Here is a 24,183-nt window from a genome sequence, read left to right on the forward strand (position 1 = left end):
GAGCTGAGTGCAGACTGTGCTAACTTCCCAAACTGACAGGGGGAGAGAGAGGGAGGGGGCGAGGGCACCAGGAGCGCGGCTGGGGGGGGGGGGGGGGCAACAGAAATTGTTCTTTTGGTCGGTGGGGGAAATAGAAGCTGCATTACTCCAGGGAGGGAGAATTGGGATTTTAGTTTTCTTCCTTAAAGGAAGCTGGGCAGAGTTCCTGAAAAATATTGAGGCTCCATTGAGCCTGGGCGAGCGCTGTTAACTATTTCCATGCCGAGCCGTTCACCGGAATTACCAGACAGGCAGCGATGGGCATTGAGTCACTCTGCTGGGGAGGGGGGAGAGGCAGGAGAAGCGGAATTAACCTGACAGTGTACAGAACCATTCCACAGGGGCTGTGGCCAGAGATAAATATCTGTGTGTGTGTGTGTGTGTGCAAAGATAGCCAATAATAGCCGACAGGCTGGGTCGTCCATTTCCACTGAAAAGCTCTGGTTTCACCAACTGGAATCTGAACGGAATTCAGTTCCTCGAACCGCTCGGGGGAGGGGAGGTGGTGGAGGAGGAGGAGGAGGTGGGAGGGGGTCTCCAAAAAGAACACCAGGCGTCCAGGGTTCCTCCTTGCTGATGAATGGAGCAGATGAACGAGTCAGACACCAACGCAAGTTCCCGGGAGGCGACAGATTTCTCAGCCTCAACCCCCCCCCCCCCCCCAAAAACAAAAAATCCAACTCAAATCCACCACTGGCCACACAGAGACTGCATTGCCATTTCTGCAATCTCTTTTAAAGTGCAGGGGAAGGGGGGTGTCTGTATTTGTATATTTCTTTAAAAGCCCCCAATAACTGGAAACAAAGCAAGTGGCCGAAAATGTTAAGTCATTGCAAATTGCCCTTTGTGATTTCCCCTCCCAAGAATTTGACACAGGGCTCCTCGCCAGGGTCCATTTAACTATTCCAAGGACGAAAAAAATGGGTCGATCCGAAAGCTAAATGTGAAGTGGCGCCTGGACGTGTGTCTTTCGCAAGGCGAGGAGGTTTTCTGCTGGGTTGATCTCAGTGTAGGTGTCAATCTCCTAGTCAAGCTGGTCCCTCAGGCGAAACAGTTGTGGACAGGTAGCGTGCAGCTCCGGGTTAATGCGGTTTCAAGATTTGAGATTTATCAGACTCGCACAATGCTCCAACTATAGTTTTAGCGCCACTTATTGAACTGGCTCCTGGCCGGGGGAAGAGAGGGGGTGGGTTCTCGTGCTCACCACTTTATTTATTATTCTGAAATTAGAAAAAAAATTCCAAGCAAGTTTTGTTTCCAGAATGGGGCACAGTGCTGCCTCACAGCTTCAGGGTCTCAGGTTCGATTCCTGTCTTGGGTGATGGGTGGAGTTTGCATGTCCTCCCCGTGTCTGCCTGGGTTTCCTCCCACAGTCCAAAAATGTACAGATTAGGAGGATTGGCCACGCTAAATTGCCCCCGAGTGTCCAAAAGGTGATGTGGGGTTACTGGGAAATGGCAGGGGTGTGGGTCCAAAGTTGGGTGCTCTGAAATCATAGAGTTTGCAGTGCAGAAGGAGGCCATTCGGCCCATCGAGTCTGCACCGGCCCGTGGAAAGAGCACCCTACCTGGGCCCATCCCTCCACCCTATCCCCGGAACACCACCTAACCTTTTTTTGGACACTAAGGGCAATTTATCATGGTCAATCCACCTAACCTGCACATCTTTCAAGTGTGGGAGGAAACCGGAGCACCTCGAGGAAACCCACGCAGACACGGGGAGAATGTACAGACTCCACACAGACAGTGACCCTGCGGGGAATCGAACCTGCGACCCTGTGAAGCAACTGTGCTAACCACTGTGCTATTGTGCTGCCCTCTTTCAGAGGGTCGGTAGCGACTCAATGGGCTGAATGGCCCCCTTTGGCGCTGTAGGGATTCTAGGATTCCGTGAAAATGCTGGAAAAACCTCAGCGGGTCTGCAGCAGATCAGCCAGAGAAACTGTGTTAATTGTTTGGGGTCCCAAAGACTCTTCTTCCCAGCTCTGGAACTGAACTAGAAACGTTAACTCAGTTTCTCTCTCCACAGATGCTGCCAGGCCTGCTGGGGTTCTCCAGCATGTTCTATTCTGTGTTTTTAGTTTGTATCTCTAGCATCTGGCAGCATTTTGCTTTTCTGATAAACCGACGTGTTTAGGCGAGTAAGTGGCGTTGCGCAGTTGTTTTCCTGAAAAGGTGCAAGAAGCAGATTCAAAAGTCACTTTCGAAAGGAAATGACTTTAAAATTAAAAAACAGACAGCCCTGTAGGAGAGTAACTGGGGGGGGGGGGGGGGGGGCTAATTAGATAGCTCAGTTATCATCTTGGTGCTAAACTATACATTACATTTGTGTCAATTTTAAACACTTCAAAAAAGGATCAGAAACAAAAATCTCCACTTTTTTTATTTCAACAGGAATTTGGTGGAAGTTTTGGCACGGTTTTGGGTTTCGAGTTGTTTCTGTTTCAGCAAATCCCGAGTTCGTTAATTAAAGCAGGAGGGGCCAACAGAAATGTATACACTCCCACATTTGGAACAGAGACAGCATTCTTTTGTTCTGAATCAAATGCCATTTATGCCGAGACTCAGAAAGTTATGCTTTCAAGTTCAGCTCCAGATTTTGAACCCACAATGTAGTCTGCCCCTTTGTCCAATGCAGTAGTGAGGGAGTGGGACACTATCAAACACCCTCTCTCAGAACGGCATCCCAGACAGAGGTTAAAAATAAAACCTGGTTAAGAAACTGAGGTATGTTCTCCTCAGACGAGTTAGAGGTGTTCAGAATCATGAGGGGCCTAGACAGAGCAGATAGAGAGGAAATGCTCCCATTGGCGGAAGCGTCGAGGTGGCGGACAAAAGAACCAAATTTTTTTTTTTGTAATCTTTATTGTCACAAGTAGGCTTACATTAACACTGCAGTGAAGTTACTGTGAAAGCCCCCAGTCGCCACATTCCGGCGCCTGTTTGGGTACACGGAGGGAGAATTCAGAATGTCCAATTCACCTAACAGCATGCCTTTTGGGACTTGTGGGAGGAAACTGGAGCACCCGGAGGAAACCCACGCAGACACGGGGAGAACGTGCAGACTCCGCACAGACAGTGACCCAAGCCGGGAATCAAACCCGGGACCCTGGAGTTGTGAAGCAACAGTGCTACCCACCGTGCTACCATGCTGCCCATTTAGACATCAGAAAAGTATTGTTTTAATGCAATGAGTGGTTAGGATCTGGAATGCACTTTCTGAAAGTGTCATGGAGGTAGATACAGTTGTGGCGGGTGTGGGGTGGGCGCACATTAAGGGGAATTAGATAAGGGTCTGAAGAAACAAATCTTTGCAGGGTTATAGGGAAAGACTTGTTCTTACAGAGAGCAAACATGAACACATTTTGTCAACAAGAAGATGTTCCAGTTTCTCATGCTGCTTTCCAGGTTTTCTTGATCGTGCGTAAGTGAGGCGAGGCTGCGACCTCAAAGATCCATGAGTAGCACTACTGGATTCAGTCTGAATGATCTCGTTCTGTGCTGCAACCATTCTATGATACTCAGAGCAGTGACGTTCTCTATAGTATCCAGACCAATATTTCACCCCTTGCCTAAAAAGCATTGCTATCTGGTCACCTATCTTGCTGTGTATAATTTGGATGCCGTATTTCTCTACAACCTTGACCACACATCAAAACTTCTGCATTCGCTGTGAGGCAATTTGAGACACCCTGAAGATAATATTATGCATTTCTGTTTCCAAATTTCTGACACAATATAATTACAAATTTTCCAAAAGCATATTTACACAACAAGAAAATAACTTCTAAAGTGCCTGGGGACATTTCTAAGAGCTTCAAGTGTGTGTGTGTATGTAGATTTGTGCATAAGTATAAATATTGATATTTATATTTCAAAATAGAATTTTATTTTAATTTGCCTGACAACATATTCTATACTTTTCAAATGAGTCCTTTTTTCCTGTATACTCAACAATCACAGGGTTCGGTTACCCTGCGCTCATCATGTAGTTTCTTGCAGGTGGAACAGTGGAAGAGACAGTAGAACAAATGGATTATGTGACACTGATTCCCTGAATCCAGCAGTGCCACTCATGGATCTTTGAGGTCGCAGGCTAACCTCACTTATGTACGATCAAGAAAAACTTGGAAAGCACCCTGAGAAACACCTTTGTGTTTAAGAAACTAAAGGATAGAGTAACACTGTGCCAAATGAAATTTGTTTAAGTGCAAAAATGTGTTTTTTCCTTTAAGCGTTTACTCAGGTAATATAGTAAGAAGTCTTACAACACCGGGTTAAAGTCCAACAGGTTTATTTGGAATCACCGGCTTTCTGAGCTTAGCTCCTTCATCACTCACCTGATGAAGGAGCTACACTCCGAGACCTTGTGATTCCAAATAAACCTGTTGGACTTTAACCTGGTGATGAAAGACTTCTTACTGTGTCCACCCCAGCCCAACACCGGCATCCCCACATCAGATAATATCCAGGCCAAGGAGGAAACCTGTGGCCCAATTTTAACTTTGTTGAAGCAACTACGTTTTATGGGAGTGAAAAGTGGTCCCGATGCTGTGTCTGTGCTTCTGTATGTTAATCAGGTGTGATTTCTCCAACAGAGAAACAGAAGGTTTACCAAGGGGTGAGAGTGAAGATCACCGTTAAAGAGCTTTTGCAGCAAAGAAGGGCTCTTCAAGCAGCAGTAACAACAACCACCACCACAGCGGTACAGACTATCTCCTTTACATGTTAACTCTTAGTTCACAAAACCTTTTACAAACAATAAATCTAACCTGTCTGGGACTATGTTCATAAGACACAAGAAAAATAGAACCTCATGATAGAGATAAGAGGTAGACGAATTAGATATAAATGGTTAAATGGAGAAATAGATACAAATCTGTTGAGCTGCTTGCAGAAAAATACTTTTCACTGTACCTCGGTACACGTGACAATAAACAAATCCAATCCAATCCAATCCAAATGGTTATGATATAGTTGTAATTACAGAGATACGGCTCCAGGGTTACCAAGGAACTGAACATTCAGGACTATTTATTATTCAGGAAGGACAAACAATAAGGGCAAAGAGGTGGGGTAGCACTGTTAGTAAAGGAGGAAATCAATTCAATGACAAGGAAGGGTATTGGCTTGGTAAATCATTGATGTGGAATATCTATGGGTGAAGATAAGAAACACCAAGGGGCAGAAAACATTGTTGGGGGTTGTCTATAGGCCCCCAAATAGTAGTGGAGATGTAAGGGAAGGTATTAAACAAGAAATCAGAGATGTATGCAATAAGTGTACAACTGTAATCATACATAACTTTAATTTACATATAGATTGGACAAACCAAACTAGCAGTGGTACAATGGAGGAGGAGTTCCTGGTGTGTGTATGTGACGGTTTTTATAATAATAATAATCTTTATTAGTGTCACAAATAGGCTTGCATTAACACTGCAAAGAAGTTACTGTGAAAATCCCCTCGTTGCCACAATTCGGGTACACTGAGGGAGAATTCAGAATGTCCAATTCACCTAACAAGTACGTCTTTCGGGACTTGTGGGAGGGAGGAACCCGGAACACCCGGAGGAAACCCACGCAGACACGAGGAGAAGGTGCAGACTCTGCACAGACTGTGACCCAAGCTGAGAATCGAACCCGGGTCCCTGGCGCTGTGAAGCAACAGTGCTAACCAATGTGCTACCGTGCTGCCCATAGACCAATACAGTGAGGAACGTGAAATAGAACAGGCTCTTCTACACTAGGTACTGTGCAATGAGAAAGGATTAATTAACAAACTATTGTGCTGAGGGAGTACTGCAATGTAGGTCTTGCCATCTTTCAGATGACGTGTTAAACCAAGGCCCGTCTGCCCTTTCAGGTTGACCTAAAATATTACATGGCGCCATGAGCTGAAGAGTCTTGGCCAATATTAACCCTCAGCCAACATCACTCAAACACGTGATCACATTTCTGCTTGTCGGACCATGCTCTGTTCCACATTTCCAACATTACAACAATGATTACAGTTAAAAGTACTTCATTGGGTGTAAAAAGATCGGAAAGGTCTTGAGGTTGTGAAAGATGCTATAAAAATATCAGTTTTTCAATAATTTCAAACTCAGCATTGGCCAGCTCCACAGAGATTTCTGACGCAGACCTATGGAATGGTGTAGCCCAGAAGGAAGCCGTTTGACCAATTTTGCTTGTGCTGGATCTTTGGAACAGAATTCCAATTAGTCCCACTCCTGTGATTTCCCCCATAGTCATACAAGCATTTCCTTTTCAAATATGCACTCCATTCCCTTTGAAAGATATGATTGAATTTGCTTTCATAATCCTTTCAGGAAGTGCATTTCAGTTCATAATAAGTCATTGCAATGAAAAATAATCTCATCCCCTTGTTTGCATAGAAGCATAGAAAATAGGAGCAGCAGGACACCATTCAGCCTTTCGAGCCTGCTCCGCCATTCATTGTGATCATGGCTGATCATCGAATTCAAAAGCCCAATCTTACCTTCCCCCCCATGCCCTTAGATCCCCTTCCCCTAAGTGCTATATTTAACTGCTTCTTGAAAGCTTTTTGGCCTCAACTACTTTCTGCGATAGCCAATTCCACAGGCTCACCACTCTCTGGGTGAAGAAAGTCCTCCTAATCTCTGTCTTAAATGTCTAGCCTGTATCCTCAGACTGTGACCCCTGGTTTTGGACACCCCCACCATCAGGGACATTCTTCCTGCATCTACCCTGTCTAGTCCTGTTGGAATTTTATAGGTTTCTGTGAGATGCTGTCTCATTCTTCTGAACTCCAACCAATACAATGCTAACCGACTCAATCGCTCCTCCTATCATCCCAGGAGTCAGTCTGGTAAACCTTTTCTCCACTCCCTCTGGTGCAAGAACATCGTTCCTCAGATAAGGAGACCAAAACTGCACACAATATTCCAAATAATGCCTTGCCAAGGCCCTGTATAATTGCCAATTATCTTTAATCTATGTCCTTTAGTTATCAATCAAGTCAGCTACCAGTAAAATTATTTTCTCCGAATTTACTCCATCAAACACAGAACATGCAACATAGAACATACAATGCAGAAGGAGGCCATTCGGCCCATTGAGTCTGCACTGACACACTTAAGCCCTCACTTCCACCCTATCCCCGTAACCCAATAACCCCTCCTAACCTTTTCTTGGTCACTAAGGGCAATTTTATCATGGTCAATCCACCTAACCTGCATGTCTTTGGACTGTGGGAGGAAACCGGAGCACCCGGAGTAAACCCACGCACACACGGGGAGAACTTGCAGACTCCGCACAGACAGTGAACCAGTGGGGAATCGAACCTGGGTCCCTGGCGCTGTGAAGCCACAGTGCAATCCACTTATGCTACCGTGCTGCCCATAACCTCATAATTCTGAAAATCTCTGTTAAATCTTCCCTTAGTCTTCTTTTCTGTAACAAGAACATGCCTAGCTTCTCCATCTTTCAACATAACGGGTATCCACTATCTCTAGCATCATTCTGGGAAATCTCCTCTGTACTTTCTCCAAGGCGTTAATGTTTTTACAAAAGCGTAGGCCCAGAATTGAATACTCTAGCTGAGGCCTGACAAGTGATTTTTAAGGAGTAAGCATAACTCTCTTGGCTTTGAATCCTATGTTTCTACTTATGAAGCCAAGGGCCTGTGTATTTTTTTTACAAAGATTTATTGACTTGCCCCTTCAATTTCAAAGAACTGCACACTCTCTGAAAAATTGCACTGTTTAGTTTATATTGCTGTGTCTCGTCAGTCCCTGAACCAAATTTCATCCACCACCATCTATCTGCCCATTTCACCAGTCTGTCGATGCCCCCCTGAAGTCTGCTACATTTTCAAGCTTTGTGCCATCTGTGAACTTTGAAATCATGGCACCAATACCCAAGTTCAGAACATAAAAATATCTATCACAAAGAATCATAGAATCCCGACAGCGCTGAAAGCGGTCATTCGACCCATCAAGTCTGCAGCGACCCTTTGAAAGAGCACCCTACCCAGGTCCACTCACCCACCCAGCCCGCCCTATCCCTGTAACCCCATAACCTAACCTGCACAATCCTGGACAGTGAAGGGCAATTTAGCATGGTCAATTCACCTAACCCGCACATCTTTGGACTGTGGGAGGAAACCGGAGCACCCGGAGGAAACCCACGCAGATACAGGGGGGAACTCCACACAGACAGCGATCCAAGGCCAGAATTGAACCCAGGTCCCTGGCGCTGTGAGGCACCACTGTGCCACCGTGCCACTCTTTTAGTGTTCTTCAGCGATCTTAAAACTGATCATTGGGGTGGACCACTGTGTGTTCCATCTATGCCACTCATAATTTTATACATCTCAATCATGTCCACCCCAGTCACCTCCGCTCCAAGGAAAACAACCCCAGTCTATCCAATCTCTCTACACAATTAAAACTCTCCAGCCCAGGCAACATCCTGGTAAATCTCCTCTGCACCCTTCAAAGTGCTTCACATCCCTAGTCCTTTCTTTTTGAGAAGCGATACTCTGCCTGTTAAGTCTTTCCGAATTAGTATAATCTCTCAGTTCTGGTGTTAACAAGTGATATGTCTGTGGTCCCAATTGATAAATGGCTCACAGCATGGAGAAGCTTTAAGTGATGCTCTGTACAACCATTTAAGTGTAAATCCATTGAACTCCACTTCCCGTGTTAACAGAACGTGCAAATGGCATGATGCGCCCATTAAATTATTGATGTAATTCGGTAGCACTGTGCCAAAAATGCAATATGGCAACACCATCACCACTGCTTAGTCTCATATGCAAATATTCAAATACAGAGTTAATAATTCATGTTGAGTCATGAAATGGACTTGTTAGTTAATAACTGAGATTAGTTATCCAGTACTTTTCCACACTTCCATCAACCACTGAGGTTAGATTTATGAGACCCATCCTTATTATAGTTGTGGCAGTATGTAATTGTATCTTTAAAATACAGGAAGATCTTTGTTCAGTAATTGCGGAATTAAATCTTATTGCCATTTTCCACTCCAGTATTATCATGGTGAAGAATTTACATTGGAATTGGTCTAATCATAGCAGGAGTGAGGATTGAAGATTTTAAAACAGGTGAAAGAAAAAAAATCATAACATTACTATATTTGAATTTGAAAAACCAAAATATTTAAATTCAAACAGTCATTTGGTAGCACAGAACCTGAGTACTGCTGAAAAAAGAGGCATGCTGTTGAAGCTTTTGATCTTGCACTCATCAGACAGGGTAGATGGAGAGATTCACAAAATCAATTGTGAAGGAAATAACAATTTGAACTGCACAGAAAGAGAGTGCTGATTGGGGTGGCAAGTGGACTCTGGTTGGTAGAGGTGTTACCATGGAGAATGCACCATGACTCTGATTGGTCAAGGCATGAGAATAGGGGATGAACCAGGCAATGCTGTCCTCCCAACTTTTTAGTTGAAAAAGGCCACAATGCGTGAAAATGCTCCTTCTGTGCAAAGGACAGTGTGTATTCCATGAAAACACCGCTACCAATTGGGGTATGCGTGCCAACCAATCATCAATCTGTTATCATGCAGTATGAATTGTTGTCCCTTTTACAACTGGTATTTTTGCAAATCTGACCTGATGAGTGCAAGGCGAGAGGCTTTGACAATATGTTTCTTTTTCCAGCAATACATTTAAGTTTAGTGTTTTGTGAGTGTAATGTTGTGCTCATAAGTGGCAGAGATATCAATGTTAAGACATGGACTACTTTTCTGCAGTTAGAATAAGTAGCAGCAGCTAATGGGTGGGTGTAGGTGGAGAAGGTGCAGAATACTTTACATTGGGTATTCTGCATTCCCTGGACAATGTACCTCTGAAGCCCCTACTTTACCACTGTAAAATTTCGATTTCCTTCTTTCAATTTCCCATGCTTCTGGAAATTGCCAGTATTTATTCCAGTTATTGCTTGTTGTTTTGCCTGAAGCAGCTCCAAAATCAGGCAAAGTCTTTAATCAACAATTTTACAAAATTCTTAAGCTGCAATACAACACCCAACAAAACTAGCATTGCACAATAATTCTGCTACGGGGGTATGGAGATACAGCTGCAGGGTATCTGAAAGAGGAGTTACTTTTAATATCACACAGTAAAGTGACAACGCTTGTTTGCAAATTATTGTTTAGGTCATTATGAGATTGACTGCACATGGAACTTTGAACAGAGCCAATTTCTAAATGTGATAACTACGCTCTTGACCTTCAGTCTGGACACAAAAATACACGGAGGAAGGTATTTGCATGTGAGGGATGGGTTTAATGCATCAGAATCTCGTAGGTAATGAAGTACTTTAGAAGTGTAGTCATCATAGATTCCCTACAGTGCAGGAGGCCATTCAGCCCATCGTCTGCAGCGACCTTTGGAAATAGCACTCCATCTAGGCCCAAGGTCCCACCCTACCCTAACCTTTGAATACTAAGGGGCAATTTATCATGGTCACGCCACCTAACCTGCACCTCTTTGGACTGTGGGAGGAAACTGGAGCACCCATAGGAGACCCACATAGACACAGAGAGGAAGTGCAAACTCCACACGGGCATTATTATTTATTTATTTTAAAAGTTAGAGTACCCAATTCATTTTTTCCAATTAAGGGCAATTTAGATTGGCCAATCCACCTACCCTGCACATGTTTGGGTTGTGGGGGCGCAAACATGGGGAGAATGTGCAAACTCCACACAGACAGTGACCCAGAGCCAGGATCGAACCTGGGACCTCGGCGCCCTGAGGCTGCAGGGCTAATCCACTGCGCCACTGTGCTGCCCGTCATTATTATTTAATGGGGTGCTACTCTTACCTAGCTAGTGGTAATCCTGACTCTGTCAGTAGGTAATACAAACCCCTCTCCACAGGCTTAAGCTGCAGAGTTACACCCAGCTGATGCTCCAATATAATACCAAGGGAGTGTTGCTCTGTGAAAAGTGCTGCCTTTCAGATTAAATATTAAAATGATCCTCCCCTGCCATCTAAGGGGGAAAGAAAAGCTTCACCAAATCAGCTATCCCATTCCTGAATGGGATCTTTACTTTTCTTTGTGAATTGGCTGCTGTATTTCCTTCTATCCAAATAAGGATAATTGGATTCCCCAAAGTTAATTATGGGGAGTTCTGTGCTGCAAAAGTGTGCCGACAACTAAGTGACTCAGAGTACTGAAGCTCATTCTCCAATCCTGCTGTGAGGTAAAAGGTGAAATAGGGAAAATACTTTCACCATTTCAGCCTGCGTTGCATTTGACCCCAGATCCCCAAGCACTTTAATGCAGGTCAACATCCTTGAAACCTATTCGTGTTGACATCACACACTAAGCACTGTGCAAACCCACCTCACCAGAACTGAAACAAAAAAGATTTGGTGATTCTTTTGATTATGCCCATGACTTGATCTCAGTTGATGGTATAACTGGCCGGGAAAGATCCCAAAATGGAATCCTGGCTGAAAAGACCGTAACTTTTACTTTCTATAAAATATGGAGGAACAGAATCACTGGACCACTAACTAGCTGTAACAACAGAAAAAAAACATTTACTGAACATGAAAAGTTGGATTGTTATGCAATACTCAGTTACTCCTCCTTACCTGAAGAGATAAATACCGATTAAAAGATTAACATGGATTGGAAAGTACATCGTAAGCTACAATGGTCTTATGAACACAAAGTCTCTTTTAAGCACACAAGATGACTGTGGGCAAATGCACACGCTCTGCTCTGAAGCCAAGTGGATGTTTGTGGACTTCTCCTCAGAATACCTCAGATGATGATTACATGAGAGTTTACAAATTCCACTCCCAAAAACAACTTTGCAATTTTCTCCCCGAATAATGCTTTCCCTTAGCAATTTGCATTCCAAAATCCAGTCCATGTTTTACCCTTTTAAACAATGTGCCACTCTATGTTTAACAGTGAATCCAGTCCAGGATATTACACCTTTGCCTTGACATGCTTTTGCACAAACGCCGAGATCTAGCCACTGAATAACATAATTATTTAAATTCACGTTCCACAGGCTGTAGTAAAATATCACAAATCTGAAGATCACTTCAGATATCTTTCTGGCATCTCAGCCTTCTTCTCAGCTGTATTGCCTTTTACTGAGCAGTTCTCTGTTCTAGTACCTTTAACCTCAGACTTTGTGGAAACTTCCCTTCATTTCTCTGGTTTCCTTAACTATCTGCTCTTCAGATCGCTGCACTTGTTTTCTTACCATTATCCCAGGGTATGGCTTTTCTTCTTGCACAGCTGAGAGAGATGTCTCATCTCTAGCCTTCTAAACCAATTGCTTCTAGCAGAGCTTTGAGAACTTCCTTCTCTCTCACTACCTATCTTCAACTACAATCAAATTAGCTAAAGTAAAACTTAAAGCTTCTCCAACTGACAAGGCCCCAGTTGCTAAGCAACACCAACATGCTTTTGCCTTTTATTTCTTCTTCATGCTGTAGCACTCTCTAAGCACAATAGAAACACAGTTGGAACTTAACCAACCCCAGTCATACAATCAGCTTTGTCCAGCATGAATATAACTATAGGTTTTACTCTTCCAGGCACAGAAACAATAAATTAAGCCCAAATAAAACTATGCCTATTTTTAATGTTTACCAACACAAATAGAAATCCCTTAAAACTAGTTTTGTTTTCTTAAAACGCACCAGAGTACAATTATTGTAGCAAGAAAATAAAAGCAGAATATATATCTATATATTAACTCTAGGCGAAGATATGGCTTGCAGCAATCCATGGGTGTGAACCAAATATGCATACAAAGTTTTTCAAACTTGTTCAGACCAGCATCAGGGAACTTTACAGCATGTCTGCAGACTTGAAATCAATTCAAGTTAACTAATATCTTCTGGCTTTAACACCATGACATTTAAAAGCTAGCCTGTATATCTATTAATGCAAGCAAATCAATTGTGCCAACTGTTTAGCTAGATATAATATTTACATTCTATTTGTCCTGTTTTTAAAAACATCATTTATGGGATGTGGATGGCACTGGCGAGGGCAGCGTTCATTGCCCATCCCTAATTCATAGAATCATAGAAGCGCTACAGTGCAGAAGGAGGCCATTCAGCCCATCGAGTCTACACCGACCCTGTCAAAGACCACCTGACCTAGGGCCAATCCCCTGCCCAATTCTTACAACACACCCTAACCCCACCCTAAGGAACAATTTTGCGTGGCCAAGCCACCTCGCCTGCCACATCTTTGGACTGTGGGAGGAACCCGGAGCACCCGGAGGAAACCCACACAGGCACGGGGAGAACGTGCAGACTCCGCACAGACAGTGACCCAAGGCTGGAATTGAACCCAGGTCCCTGACGCTGTGAGGCAGTAGTGCTAACCACTGTGTCACCATGCTGCCTCTAAGTCTCTTGTGTTTATTTGAGAAAAATCTCTACCACACCAACAAACCTAAATCTGCCAATATATCCTCCCATAATTATTGTGCAGTTAAAAATGCAGTGACTTTAACTTCCTACAAAAAAAAGTTCTATCCTGATCTGCAATGAGTTAATCCAGTCCCTGCACAGTCCATTTGAATGGTGTCTGAAGTGGGCTATAGGCCAATCAGTTGTAAAAACAATCACTGCAATCAATTTGGAGCTACATATTTATTCCGAAGAACAAGGTAAATAAAAAGTTAATCTTGCTTTAGGGATGAGCAATTTCTATGCTCTGCCAAAGCAAAATGAGCAATGTTACATTGTTTCCCTCCCACTTGTCTAACAGTGTGAGACCATTTGGAGGAGATGATCTTCTGTCACTTCACGTTCACACAACTTACGGTTGGCCGCCACTTTGTTCAGTAGCTAGAGCTGCTTCACTATATTAGAGATGCCAATACATATGTTGTTCTTGTATTGGATGAGGAGTCCATTTTCAAATTCTTCCGGCCCATTAAAACCAAAATATGCGTTTCAAATGTTAAAAAAAAGACAAGCTGGTCGGTTGGTCAGTTCTGACCTGATTAAAACTTCCGGAAACTGTTTGAAGCTGTGGGTTTTGGAGCAGCTTTGATGCTGAGGATAGCACTGAGTCAGGAGGTTTTGGCTTCAAACCTTACCGTATGACTAGTGCACAAAATCCGGCACCGAGGGAATGCAGCACTGTCAGAGGTGCGATATTTCAGAAGCGATGTTGAACTGAGGCCTGTCTGTCCTCTCAATTGGATTTTAAAGTTCCCCAGGCATTATATCAAAGTCATTCATAGAATTTACATTGCAGAAGGAGGACATTCAGCCCAGTCAGTCTGCACCGGCATTTGGAAAATTGACCATGGCCAATTGACCTAACCTGCACATTTTTGGACTGTGGGAGGAAACTGGAGCACCCGGAGGAAATCCACACAGACTCGTGGAGAATGTGCAAACTCCACACAGTCACCGGAGGTTGGACTCAAACCCGGGTCTCTGGCGCTGTGAGGCAGCAGTGCTAACCACTGTGCAACCTTGCCACCCATGCTGGTAGAAATGTTACCTTTCCAACACTCTGCTGTCAAATTTTGGCCATTTGCTGATTTTTAAATGTCTACACCTAGTGTGAGGACACTCTGCCCCCCCCCCCTCCCCCCCAGTCCGAATGCCACCTCTACCCTTTTCATTTATTATTTGCTGTCAATAGAAACCATGGTGTGGAGGTGCCGGCGTTGGACTGGGGTGAGCACAGTAAGAAGTCTTACAACACCAGGTTAAAGTCCAACAGGTTTGTATCGAATCACCAGCTTTTGGAGCGCAGATTCACCTGAGGAAGGAGCAGTGCCCCGAAAGCTAGTGATTTGAAACAAACCTGTTGGACTTTAACCTGGTGCTGTAAGACTTCTTACCATAGAAACCATAGAATTGTGACAGTACAAATGGAGGCCATTTGGCCCACCTAGTCTGCACCGCCTCTCTGATAGAGTACACTAATTGGGCAACCCCCCCCCCCACCTACTCCCATAACCCTGTAACCCCCATAACCCTGTAACCTTGGACACTCAGGGACAATTGAGCATGGCCAGTCCACCTTACCTCTGGCTTGGATGATTCATAGGCACATTGAACGCTCTGATTTCCCCCTGACTGGACATGAATGGGACTCCTGCCCACCATTTCCTCATGTTAAAATGCATTGCCCGGGGCAAGTGAAGATCTGGACTCGCAAACGAACACACACGCTCTGAGCTTCATTGCTGTCGATCTCAATACCATCCACATCTCGCAGTTATACAGGTGTTCCTGCACCCCTGCTGTCGGCACCAACTCAGACAAGTGCCTGCACTCCGATTTCAGTCGAATAACTGACGCTGAATAGTTTAATACGGTGCAAAGCGGTACAATATGCAAAGAGGTGCTCCAGGAATATCACAGTGCACAACTGTTACCTGCAGTACGAATGTTTATTTTTAAAAATGTATCAGGGATGCTGAAGGATCAATTATATATCACACCTCTAACGCTGCCTACATATTACATTACTTTATCTCTAATGAACAGGAGGCAGACACTGAGTTCATTTAGGGGTAATGTTTTGCTGCCAATGGTTTTGAAAATGACTCTTGGGTAAAAAGAGCAAGTTAAAATAAACATATTCCCGGCATGTTCCTGAACTTTAAGCAAATGAAGAGGCGTGGACTGTATTCACACTGCACTTGCCAAAACCAGCACAGTTAACAAAGGTCTCGATTTTATTAAGGGCAGCTGTGTGATTGCCCAATTCACACCCCAACTCTTCAACCCCTCTTCCCAGTCCCGTCTGGACGAGAGCCTCACCGAAAGAACTCGTGCAGATAAACAGGCCCCCCCTTTAAAGTTTCGTTTTCGACCCCTGTGTAAACACCAAGTGAACCTGCCCCTGCAGAATGGAGCATTTTGCTTTCAATTCTGGTTTATCGAAACACCGACCCTTGTTTACAAAATAGACGCTTTTAGAGTGTCTTGTGTTTTTTTAAAAACCAGTCGAAGTCACACTTGGTCACAACTGTCTATTGAAATGAAATGAAAATCGCTTGTTGTCACAAGTAGGCTTCAAATGAAGTTACTGTGAAAAGCCCTTAGTCGCCACATTCCAGCGCCTGTTCGGGGAGGCTGGTACAGGAATTAACTGTGCTTTCAAAGCCAGCAATTTAGCCCTGTGCTAAACCAGCCCCTATTTCACCCAGTGATTGATTACCTCTCTTGGAAACAATTAATTGTCAATTTTAGTTCAGATCAAATTCCAGCACCGAATCCTCAAGAGGGTGGACCCCAAGGTAGCAAGGAACCACACGTCAATCAATATCTGGAAAGATCCAGACAAATGATAGGATTCGCGAAAGAAATCACACACACACATCTTGCAGCTTTGCATTCACACACTGTTGATTCTGAGGGTGAGCACTAAAAAAAAGAGGAAAAATAAAATAAAAAAGGAGAGCAGAGCCACAATATCAATCTCGAGTTTAAAAAATACCCCCTGTCACAGTGAGAATAATGGAATGATGTAATGGAAATTTGATCCCTGGATTCTGAAAATCATGTGATCTGGGAGAAGGCATGCTTGTCTTCATTGAGGCCGTGTCTGCAACACTGTGAGCATGTTGCAGACGCGGAGCCAGTTTAAACACACACAGGGGGGGGGGGGGGGGACACGTTCATCTAACCCCATCTCGCCTAGCCCCCAGCGCCCCGCACCGAAACTCTGCTCAGCCTCACTCCAAGATTTGTAAACGAAATTTCAGGCTCAGATCATTCAAGATGTGCAGACACACACTAAACAGAAATAAGAAAATGAATCTGAACGCGAAATGAAGGGTAGACTGAATATCTAGCCAGATAACGAATCATAGAAATATTTAATAAACGCAATTGAAATGAATGATATTTTCTTGTGCAAGCCAACAATTTAAGCCGCCCTCTCTCTGCTGATTGGTTTTGATTTGCTCGCGTACTCTTTTCCTTTTATTCACCGACCCCGAGTTTAGTTTGTATGTTCTTATTTCAGCTTACCACAGGCAACAACAGTCTTCAGTCCGCCGAGCCAGTCTCTTCCGCACAACCAGGTCAGTAAAATACACCCAAAGATACACCATCCGCCTCTCCAAAAGAGGGCCAAACATTTTTTTTTTACCTTTGCGCTTTCCCAGATAAGGCATGTACTCTTTAATATTAAACACCAGGCAGTGCATGCATAATGTACAATCCACCAATCAGACACAGGAAGTGGGAGAACAGAATGCAGATTGGGTTGGGACGAATCAGACTGGAGGGTCCCTCCAGCATCCACCAGCTTCAGCAGAATAGAGCCGGGGGGGGGGGGGGAGGGGAAAGGGGGGCGGGGGGTCCATCCAAAAGTTTGGCATCGAGTCATCGCAATATTTTAAACGTCGTATCCCGCGCTCTTTGCATCTCCGTTGTCAGCTGTTGTTAGGTGCTGAGCCCAGGCTAAACAAACTTGCCCTCTCTCTGTCTCTCTCTATCCCTTCCCTCGCGCTCTCTCTCTCTCTCTCACCTCTATCTTCTCTATCTCTCCTCTCTATCCCCCTTCTCTCTATATCCTCTCTTCTCGCTATCTCTATCTGTTCTCTCTATCTCTCTCCTAACTCCTGTCTAACTCTCCCCCTCTATCACTCCTCTATCTCTCCGCTCTAACTCTGCTCTCTATATACCTCTCTCCTCTATTGCTAAAAACCTCCTCTCTCTCCCCACTCCTCTCTAACTCTTTCTATCTCTCCGCTCTAATTCTGCTCTCTGTCTACCTTACGCCTCTATCTCTATATGCCTCTTCTCTCCCCACTCCTCTCAAACTCTTTCTATCTCTCCTCTCTCCCCGCTCTAACTCTCTATAAACCTCTCTCCTCTGTCTCTATATACCTCTCCTCTCTCCCCTCTCCTCTCTACCTCTCTCTCCTCTCTCTTTCTGCTCTCCTCTCTACCTCTCTCTTCTATTTCTGCTCTCTCTCCCCGCTCTAACTCTCGATAAACCTCTCTCTATCTCTATATACCTCTCCTCTCTCCCCACTCCTCTCTACCTCTCTCTCCTATTTCTGCTCTCCTCTCTATTTCTGCTCTCCTCTCCATATACCTCTCCCTCCTCTCTCTCTATATATACCTCTCTCTCCCATCTCATCTCTAATTCTCCCCTCTCTACCTCTCTCTCCTCTCTATCTCTGCTCTTCTCTCTCTCTCTCCCTTTCATCTCTCTGAAGACTCTGTGCTCCCTGCTGTTTCAGCTGGGTTAGCTGGGTGTGTGTGTGTGTGTGTAACCACAGACGGGGCGAGCAGAGAGTCACAATCCTCACCCACCAGCGAATTGATTGACCTTTGGTCTTACAGAATAGGAAAAAAAAAACCCAGAAGAATCCTCCCATTTTAAAACCGCCAGTGTCAGGCCATTTGGCTGCTTTGGGGGATTTGTGGCCAATGTTAGCATGATCTAATCTAGACCCCCCCCCCCCCCCCCCCCAAAAAAAAGGCTGAAGCCAAAAAGAAACGCTTTAGAGATAAAGGAGGCGACAGGAGAAAGTCAGATTGATCACACCCAAATCTTGTGTGTGTTTATTATTTTGAAATAATGGGAGTCAGGAGTGCGATCCGCTACTTTTTTCCCCAATCGGATTCGGGGATCATTTCTCGGGCACAGACCGTGAGGACATAAACACTGTGGCCCCAGGGCTACAGAAACACACCCTCACAGCCTGCACTGTGCAGCTCCCCAGTCCAGGTTTAAACACTGAGGGACACCGGCTTCAATCCCACTCAGCAAACTCCACACAACCTCTTGGAGGTTATTGAAGAGTTTACCCGCCACGATTACGGTTTAACCCCAAATCCTGGAGAGATGCTGACAGTTCAGAGAAATTGCTGTGTTTTTGTACCCCCCCCCCCCCCCCTCCCCCCGAAAGCTGGCTGCAAATGGGACTCACAGAATCCAGTCTCCCAATCCTCCGCTGTCTTAGCAACAACAACAAAAACTCGCCGCAAACCCCGAATTATTTCTCAGCCCAGAGCGACTCTCCGAAGAAATGGGACATTTTCCCCGTCCTGAGACGGCCATTCGGCCCTCCCACCCCATCCTGTGTTTCAAGAAGGTCCGTTTGAACGTTAAACTAGCTGGTCAGATCGTGTGTGTGTGTGTGGGTGGGTGGGTGGATTTCACTCGTGTCAATTTCCACAGACGGTGAAATCAATCCACCAGCTCAAAGAGCAATTACTGCCCGCCTATCTCACCCCCCCCCCCCCACACCCCCGAAAACCTGCAGGGGATGGATATATTGTTCAGCTGTGCCCTTTTGTTCACTGACTCACCTTTCCAGCTGCCCACGACGCCTGTCCTCCACCTAACGGATGTGAACCCAGTTTCTACGAGTGTGACCAGTTTCTGGAGAGTGTTGCATTCGACCAGAACCCGATCTTTTATGAAAGCGCCGAGGTGTATGAAAGGTACCTCCCTGACCTCTACGCCGAAAACTCATTCACCTCGCATCTTCCTGCTTTGCACTGTACTCCAGCCAGTTACCAGCCACCCAGCCTCTGCAACCACTCAACTATGGTAAGTAGACCTCTCTTGGCATCTTATATATATTTTTTTGCCGTTTCCCAATACTTTATTGACGGTCTGACAGCCTACCCGGTGCGAATTGCTCTCTCTCACGATGGTCATCTAATTTACTTACCTAACCATGCAGCAGAGAAAATCTTCCTTCATTTGCCTGAATCCCTCCACCAATGAAGGAAATCCAACCAATCCTAGCCACATATGGCTAAGTCCTGTCAAACCTGAGATATTAATCATTTTATAGTAAACTAGTGCAATGCGACCTGCTTCATCGATGGCAGGAACACCTTGCTCCACATTGAATCATGGAATCCTCACAGTGCAGAAGGAGGCCATTCGCCCAACCAGTCTGCACCCACCCGCTCTGAAAGAGCACCCCCAGCCAGGCCTGCTCCCCCCACCCTATCGCCCGACTCCCACTTAACCTGCACATCCCTGGGCACTAAGGGGCAATTTGTATCAAGGCCAGCCCACCTAACCTTCTCATCTTTGGACTGTGGGAGGAATCCGGAGCACCCAGAGGAAACCCACGCAGTCGAGGATGTGCAAACCCCACAAAGACAGTCAGTCAAGGCTGGAATTGAACCGGGTCTCTGGCACTGTTAGGCAGCAGTGCTAACCACTGTGCCACTCCTTCTGGTTTAATTTGTCATGGGCATAATTTGGAACTCATCAAAACAAGCAATGTTCTGCCACCCATGTGGTCAATTCGTTGACACCAACGTTCCTTCTAACATTTAGTGACTTTAGCTGTATGTGCGTAACTTGAGGATCAGTGGTTCTTTAGAACTATACTATTCTTAGCTTGATATGATCATCCGGAGTGAACAAAATGGTAGTGCTTTTATGGCAATGAAATAATGAGGCCATTCATCTAAATCACACTGTATAGGCAAACCCATCACTGTGAGGAAACATAACCTTATTCTGAGACCTATGATTAGATCTTTCCAACAATCAAAGTTACATGAGTATACACCTTTTGAAATAAATTGTTGGACATCGATTGTTGCATTATTTAGATAAGGTCAAAGAAGAATTTACATTTGCAATTTTTACATCCTCAGCTTGTCCTAAAGAACGCCTGGTAATATACATTTGGTGGCATGGTGGAACAGTGGTTAGCACTGCTGACTCACAACGCCAGGGACCCGGGTTCAATTCCGGCCTCGGGTGACTGTCTGTGCGGAGTTTTCTTGTGCTCCCAGTGTGTGTGTGGGTTTCCTCTGAGTGCTCTGGTTTCCTCCCACAGTCCAAAGATGTGCAGGTTAGGTGGGGTTACGGGATTAGAGCGGGGGAGTGGGCCTAGGTGGGGTGCTCTTTCAGAGAGTTGATGAAGACTCCGTGGGCCGAATGGCCTCCTTTTGAACTGTAGGGATTCTACGGTTCTATGAAAATATGGTCATTAAATTTGTACACGACAAGGTCCCTGAAATAGAAGTGGGATGCTTAAATAGTTCACCTAATTTGGTGTTGTTTTGGAAAAATGAATTTTTCGATCAGGATACCAGGAAATATCCTGCCCTTCCCATTAAATAATTGCAAAAAATTGTTTCCATCCACTCGGCCTTCAGTTGTTGTGTAAGATCGCACCTTCATCAGTGCGACGCGCCTTCGATACTGCACTAAAATGTCAGCCCAGACCATGTGTTCACGTCTTATAGTGGGTCCTGAATCCACAGCCATCTGATTCAGGGGTGATAGTGCATTAGAATTCATGGCATTAATTTCCAAAAATGTACACACAAATAATTCCATTGTTTCTTCCCCAGATCTCCGGATCACCTGCTTACTCTTCCATGGATTTTGGGTATTCTACCCAATGTGTTCCGTCAACTCCAGAAGACATCAGTCCATCTTCACACTTGGATCCCAAGTCCTTTTATTCAGCCCCCGAAGAGTATTTTTCTCACCAGCACTACAGCTGCTCATCGGCAATCTGCTCCATCTTTTCCTACACGCCAGATAACATAGAAATGGGCCCCGTCTCTGAAAATGGCTCATTCACAATGCCAGAGTATAATGACTATTCAGCTGGAATGCTCACAGAAGACATCTGGAGAGGAAACCTCAATGAATGTTTAGACTATTGACATAATTCTCAGTAGTGTTTTGGGGACTACCTTGTGCTCCTTAAACAGGCGTGTAGAGGTTGGCCGGAAATGATTGTGGTTGAATTTGAACAAGAGTAGTTCTATCGAATAACACTGTAAAACCGAATTAGAAAAAATGCCAAGTCCAAGAGTTTTGAAATCACTGCCATTTTAATCCTTTGCACCAATTTCCTTCAAATGTTCTCTCTTCTCCTGAATGTATTGGTTTCTTGCTGGAACATTGTACCATGGGCGCTGGCCGTTCTCAGGTACAATGGCCAAGTAACTATTATGAGATACTAACACTTACGTTGATGTGATGCTCTTTCACAGATGTGTCAAATGTTAATACCCACACACATGAATTTCTGGAAACAACCACTAGAAAATGTTCTCGAACATCTCGGGTGATTACTCCCTTCTCTACTACAGGAGTAATAAGGTGAAATCCTTTCTACTGCCCAGTTTGAGGTTAGAATAGACTTGGGTAGAACTGGGGTTTTCCTTGTCTGAAGGCCTCAGCTACACCCTGGATAACCATGCTGAATCAAACAGACCAGGTTTATCCCATAATAATTAAACAAACGTTCTTTAATCAATACCAATTTGTCTTTTACTGTTCTGGTCAACTGGACATAGTCTCTGTACTATTGGGAGATCCTCTTTTAATTTCTGTAGGGGCGTTTTGCTCATTTACTAATATTTGGCATAATGTATTCCTTTAATAGTTGGTAATAACATTGTGCACTTCCAAAACAAGCATGCGACCAGTTAGTTGCAATGCCAATTTGTTCCTATGGTATCCAAACAAGCAATCTGAGAATCTACCAGCTAAACCGTGTTCTTGGTGGAAAGCAGGGGCGGGCGTTGTCGTTTGAGCCTATATTCTCCGCAACAAATCTAACTGCTGGGCAAAAAACAACATTTTCTCTTCTTTTCATAATATCACATCAAAAACATAGATATTGACCCAATTTAGTCCCTTCACCTAAAATAACCTACACTTTTCTCAATATAGCAGTCAACCAGCAATGAAATGCCTCCAACACCTTTTACTGTGCTGATACATTTCATGTGCTGATCAAGTTTTGTGTGAAGAACTTTCTGATATCCGTCCTAAATTTACCCTTTACTAGTTTGAACCTGTGTCTTTTTGACCTATTACTTACCTTTGATCAGTATTGATTAGCCAAAGCTATGATTATGGAAACACTATTTCGGCCACTCACACACATTTTAGTCCAGTACACCTCAATACATAATACAGCTAAATTTACATGACATTATATTATGTTGACAATCGTCCGCCATCATTCAGTGTGACACTTTGCATTTTTCCTCTTTCACCAAAGTTTTAAATCTTGCATGAATTTAAAGACATAACACACCCTAATGGCGTTTCCAGGTTTTTGGCCAGCAGTTGTGAGCGGTACCTTGACTTCATCAGAATTGTTGCTGAGAATATTGACCCACATAACAAGACCCGCCCCTGCTCTCCATCCAGAACACGGTCGGGTGCTACTTGACCCTTACCTGGGCTACTTGTCCTTTGTCAAGATGCCTCCTGTTGGAGCTGCTCATTGTTGATTCGACCTTCTTCCTTCCGTTGACCCAAAGAAATTATTCTGATTAGTTAAGGTAGCCTCGATGACAGCTCCCCTTTCCACTCCAAAATCTGGCATTTTCACCCATGGTACACACCATCTTAGTCAATAAGCCACAACTAACGTAAAGCACACAAGTTGGTTAAAAAAATACTTGCACACACTGCTCTTTTTACCACTTTACCAACAAATGTGCAAAAACGTTAACATCACAGGCATAGGTTTTGCGAATGTTTCTACTAAGTTCACATACACATTGAGGCATGTATTATTCATTTATTAGTTACTAATGAAAATGAAATTTGCTTAGGATGGCACGGTGGCACGGTGGTTAGCACTGTTGCCTTCGACACTGAGGACCCGGATTCGATCCCGGCCCTGGGTCACTGCCCATGTGGAGTTTGCACATACTCCCTGTGTCGGCATGGGTTTCACCCCCACAACCCAAAGATGTGCAGGTTAGGCGGATTGGCCGCGTTAAATTGCCCCTCAATTGGAAAGAATAATTGGGTACTCTAAATTTATTTAAAAAAATGAAATTTTCCACATGTGAGGGGTAACTAATGGATTGGATAACACTGTCTTGGAGGATTGTTCTGGATTTGATTTTTTATACTTTACACAGCTCAGTAGGGGTCCAGATTGTTGTTCTCCTTTTACGATGGAAGAGACCAACATTTTGAGTCTTTTTTCATGCACTTGGTTCTCCAATTCTCAATTTCTTGACTTACTTCAGTGCCAATTAACAAATTACTGAGGACGTGTGTCACCCAAGGCACCAAACTAAATCCTAAAATTCACTTTGCTTTGGAAAGTGTTAGTATGACGAGGAGGAACATGCACACCTCTGTTTATGCTGGAATAGTTAATAATTATTGTGACAAGTAGGCTT

General features: G+C 44.3%; 1 protein-coding gene across 1 annotated transcript; it reads left to right on the forward strand.

Annotated features, from left to right (window-relative positions):
* Nucleotides 1-3,392: 3,392 nt before the first annotated feature.
* Nucleotides 3,393-22,286, forward strand: linc.pou2af1 (lnc RNA pou2af1). The gene is made up of 5 exons (XM_038778802.1): nt 3,393-3,462; nt 4,637-4,743; nt 17,042-17,099; nt 19,353-19,588; nt 21,367-22,286. The coding sequence occupies exons 1-5, from the start codon at nt 3,393-3,395 to the stop codon at nt 21,685-21,687; spliced, it is 792 nt and encodes a 263-aa protein (XP_038634730.1). The 3' UTR covers nt 21,688-22,286.
* The last annotated feature ends 1,897 nt before the right edge of the window (nt 22,287-24,183 follow it).

Source organism: Scyliorhinus canicula, chromosome 19 (genome assembly GCF_902713615.1).
Source record: "Scyliorhinus canicula chromosome 19, sScyCan1.1, whole genome shotgun sequence".
Lineage (NCBI taxonomy): Eukaryota > Metazoa > Chordata > Chondrichthyes > Carcharhiniformes > Scyliorhinidae > Scyliorhinus > Scyliorhinus canicula.

Bases quoted from the DNA above. Each gene is read 5' to 3' on its own strand.
- linc.pou2af1 (XM_038778802.1), top strand. From the start codon at position 3,393: ATGAACACATTTTGTCAACAAGAAGATGTTCCAGTTTCTCATGCTGCT. The intron at 3,463-4,636 runs GTAAGTGAGGCG...TTTCTCCAACAG, and splicing joins CCAGGTTTTCTTGATCGTGC to AGAAACAGAAGGTTTACCAA. The intron at 4,744-17,041 runs GTACAGACTATC...TTCTTATTTCAG, and splicing joins CAACAACCACCACCACAGCG to CTTACCACAGGCAACAACAG.